Here is a 4337-nt window from a genome sequence, read left to right as displayed (position 1 = left end):
CAGATATCACTCATTGTGGTGCTTATTAACAATCAAATATAGGCTTTTGATACTATTCTTTTGGCACACCAGTGCAGTAGCTATAATGTCCCCCATAAACAAATTATGACTATTGAAGCTTCCTATCTAACTTATGACATCAAACACTCTTTTTATGATGTCATGCATTTTGTTAGGGTCCCATAATTTGATTACATACATATATCTGTACTTGGTCTGAAACAAAGTTTTCAACAGAGAAATTTAGCTAGATATCCCTTTCATTTAGTTTGAACAATTACCAAGTTACAAAAAGCATACAAAGTAGGGATGGGTGGAATGATGGCCACATTCACTTTGAGGTTGCACTGTGTCAAAAACCACCAAGTGTTGTAATGTTACTCCACCCATTCCTACCTTGTTTTCTTACTTTTTGGTGCTCCCATTCCTACTTCCTAATTTTCTATTTAAAATTTTTTACGCTTGTCTATATATATATGTATATACAGACACACACTTTATTTTTTGTACTTTATGTTTGGTATTTATCTTTTTTAAAATTTAACATAAAGATATTTGATTTTTTTGCAAAAAAAGATGGATCTTTTTTTAATTGACAAAGTAAACATGTTTTTTGGGAATTGGTTTGTTTGTTAAAATTAATGAGCAGCATTAGGAATGCTTTAGAGAACAAACTGTTTAAATGGTTCAAAGCAGTATTTGTTGGTAAAACAATTAAAAGGGATCTACTTGTTTTTTCAAAGATTTAACATCACCTTTTTTTAAACAGGAATACAGCACCTGCTGTAGCTTTAGTAAAAAAAATGGTAGCTGTGTTAGAATCAATTGAAAAATTGCCCGTGTATTTATACGACACTCCAGGATCAGGATATGGCCTTCAGGTATGAATTTTTTATGTATATTTCAAGGAGTTCAATTTGTAATGTCAATTTTGATTGTAAATTAATAGCTTATCCTGATAAATTTTACATTATTTTTTCCTTTAAACATCTTTATATTGAGGTATGGTACACTGCACTTGGTGCATGCTAGGTAATGAAAAATTTAAATTCCATCCCATAACTTTATTTTGCCCTGAAATATCATTTGGTATCCATTTTGTAACAAATAATTGTTAAACATTTTAGTTTCTGACAAATTTTTGATGCATTCATGTCAATATAATCGGAAAATAATTCATATTTATCCAGAAAAGTGCTATAGTAAAATTGTTCTTTTCACAGAATAGTACAGTAAATTAGTGTTATCATATTTTTTTATACTTGACACTTAAAAAGTTTGTGTGATGACATCAAATTCACTCAAGTTTTAACTGTTATGGCTAAAGCAATAGGAGATCAATTCATCAAAAGTCAATCTAGAATTGCTTGTAAAACCTAAAAGGATGGGTTTTTATAAAGTTTGAATTTGGTTCCATTGAAGTTTGTTTTATTTAAGTATGCAACCAAAATGTGAAGACCAAGAAGTGAAACACTTGTATTCAGATGTAGACCTTGGTATCACTATCTTTGTTATTGTTTGTTAGTGAACAGTGTTGAGATAGTAATACGCAGAACCAGACGTTATCAGTCAACAGCATTATCAAATGAAAGAGACGCATCAGATTTATTTTTTTCATTTTGTATGTGTTTCACAAGATTTAAGTTATAATTTTTTGTAGTGACTGCTCTTCTCTTTTTTCTTGAGTTGGGTTACTGTACACATGAAAATTACCTAGATTTCCATGTATCTATATTCCTTAAAAAAGATTACTTTTTAGATTATTGCAGATCCAAGGAGAAATTTTGGTGGGATAGGGTTAAGGATATGTTTATCTATCAGTGCTTAACTAGGACCACAGCAGAAGGTGGTCGTACATTTATTACACTATATCAAAACACGTGCTTCCCATACTTGATTAGTAATATTAACAATGCTGATAACAGCAGTTGTACATGCCAACAAATATAAACATGTTTGAGAAGCAGGTAGCACCGTGATGATGAAAGCCTAAACATCTTTTGTCAGTTGTCCTACTACAAATATATTTGGTAAGTGAGCAACAAGGAAAGAAAAAAAAGAAGGGGCTTCTGCCTTGTGGATGGAATACCTGCACCATTTGTAGAGCTGGATAATTAGTGGAATTTGATAATCAATTAATCATTGAGCTTATTATTTAATTCAACTAATTGAATTTTCTCACATGAGACTTGAATAGTTTGAATGATCAAAGTTTTAGTAATTAGAAACACTAATTTCAATTATTTAATTGTTTTCATAACAATCAATTTAACCATAATTTCAATTAACCAGATATTTTACACTATTTGATTTAATGGATGTTCACAGGTAATCAAGTTAATTTTGCAGCTCTACTCATTGACAATGTTTCTTACTGGTTATCATATGTAACAAGATGGGATGTTTTGATGCCTGTTGTAATTAGAAACCCACCTACACCAGACTTTCACTTTAACAGTTTTCCTACTTTATTTAAAAGAAAACCCTGTGAACTGTCCTTCATCTTGTGTATACCATTTCCCTGGAACTTGTACATTGAGAGTTACTCAGTCTAAAATCTGTTTTAAAACTTAGATTTTTCCCAAACAACTTTATTGATTCCACCGTCAGTAAAACTGTTCAATAACTACACATATTCAGCTCACTGAACTGTAACATACTGAAACTACAGTTAACGATCTCTGTACCATACACAGGCTTACACTCATGAATCTTGAAAAGGAAACTATACATTATAATCAACAGTCTATCCACAAGTTCACCTTTAGTGTGTTCAGACCTTTATTGAGAATTTAGAATTTTTTCAGGTTTAAAGATTGTATTCTGTTTCTCAACAGTTAAAATAATCATTGCATTCAACTTACTAGGTTTGTTTTACCTCCAAAAATATAAAAAATCATTAATTTGTCAATTTATTGGTTTTTCAATACTTATACTGTCAGTTAAGAATGCTTTAAAAGTTGTTTGTAAAAGCAGATTTTATCATGTAAAGTTCTTAGTTAAAAGAACATGGTAAGGGTATCTAGAAATCATATCTTTAATTTTTAAGCTCGTGAAAATATATGTAGTTATCTGGCAGCTGTTATTAGACTTTGTTTTGTAGATCTGTCACAGTTTAGAATTTCCAATTACATGTGTTGTAGCATTTGAAATTATCAGCTTGACATCATCAACATGCAGTAGTATGAAACACCATTAAATATGCTTGTTGTATAGACTTGTTCTTATGAATTTTAAATGGCCAATGAATTAAACTTTGTTGAGCCAACATGTGTAATTCAGTAACTCTTGAAAATTACAGACTTCATGGATTCTCTGTGGTGGTATATTAAAGGTGAAATAAGTATATTATCAAATGGTGCTGTTACCAGTACTGCTGATTTTTAAAATTTTTAAATTTGAGTATTTAGAAAGGATTAGCTACTGATAAGACTCAAATCAAGTCTATAACTGGATCAAATTTCAAAGTAAAACATGAAGTGGAAATGAGCAGTATGATGACCACACCCACTTTGAGGTTGCACTGCATCTAAAACCACCAAGAGTTACAATGTTATTCCACCCATTCCTACTTCTTAATTTTTGTATTTAAAATTTCTTTACACTTCTCTCATAAGTTGTTTTGGTACGAAGTATCGAGAGTGACTGGGCTCTAGGCCTATTTTTCCTGTACTTTTACTGAAAGCTATCTCTCGACATTTCCTGGTTTTTGCTGATATCTTCAATATAGTTTTTCTTCCAATTAGCTAGGGCGGCAGCCTTTTCTTTCGCTAGGGTTATTAGGTTGATTTAATCTAGATGACTATGTCAGTGTGTGCTTTAGGAACATGTTTTAGCATAAAAGTATAACCTATGTACTTTGTTGCTCCTTTACAGGATGTGGCTTGTTTATAAAGGTAACCTTCCCTCTGACTTGTCCTCCAATTTTAAACTTAACTTCAAAATCCTCTTTAATTAATGGAGCCTCTAAATTAGAAAACAACAAAAAATTTTTTTTCAATTTTGTAGTTCACACATTTCATTTTATACTTTCAGCACATAGCCTCTTAACAACAATATAGGGTTATACTTTTATTGCTAAGCATTGTCACCAAAATGCACTGGCTTTTCTATATATTAAAAGTTATAAGGAACCACTTCCTTTCTATGTGGTTTTTCGCTAGATTGCCTCATTAAAAAGATGCACATGTCTCTCTGTGATTTTTATCTATAATATGTAATATAAGTAACCACTTCTTTCCTATGTGGTTTTTTGCTAGCTTGCAGATAAGTAACAATATCCAGGTGCACACCCTCAGGGTCCACTTAGTATGAGTGCAAAATTTCAGGTTTCTAGG

General features: G+C 31.3%; 1 protein-coding gene across 1 annotated transcript in view; it reads left to right on the top strand.

Annotated features, from left to right (window-relative positions):
* Window positions 1–4337, top strand: part of LOC106459200 (E3 ubiquitin-protein ligase HECTD1-like) — a 161324-nt gene that overhangs the window by 81076 nt on the left and 75911 nt on the right. Inside the window, 1 exon segment of the mRNA XM_022385634.1 lies at window positions 770–881. Within this exon segment, the coding sequence (XP_022241342.1) occupies window positions 770–881 (112 nt within the window).

The sequence above is a fragment of the Limulus polyphemus genome, unplaced genomic scaffold (assembly GCF_000517525.1).
Source record: "Limulus polyphemus unplaced genomic scaffold, Limulus_polyphemus-2.1.2 Scaffold574, whole genome shotgun sequence".
Lineage (NCBI taxonomy): Eukaryota > Metazoa > Arthropoda > Merostomata > Xiphosura > Limulidae > Limulus > Limulus polyphemus.
The sequence above is the reverse complement of the archived record's forward strand: the minus strand, read 5'-3'. Positions and strand labels throughout refer to the sequence as shown.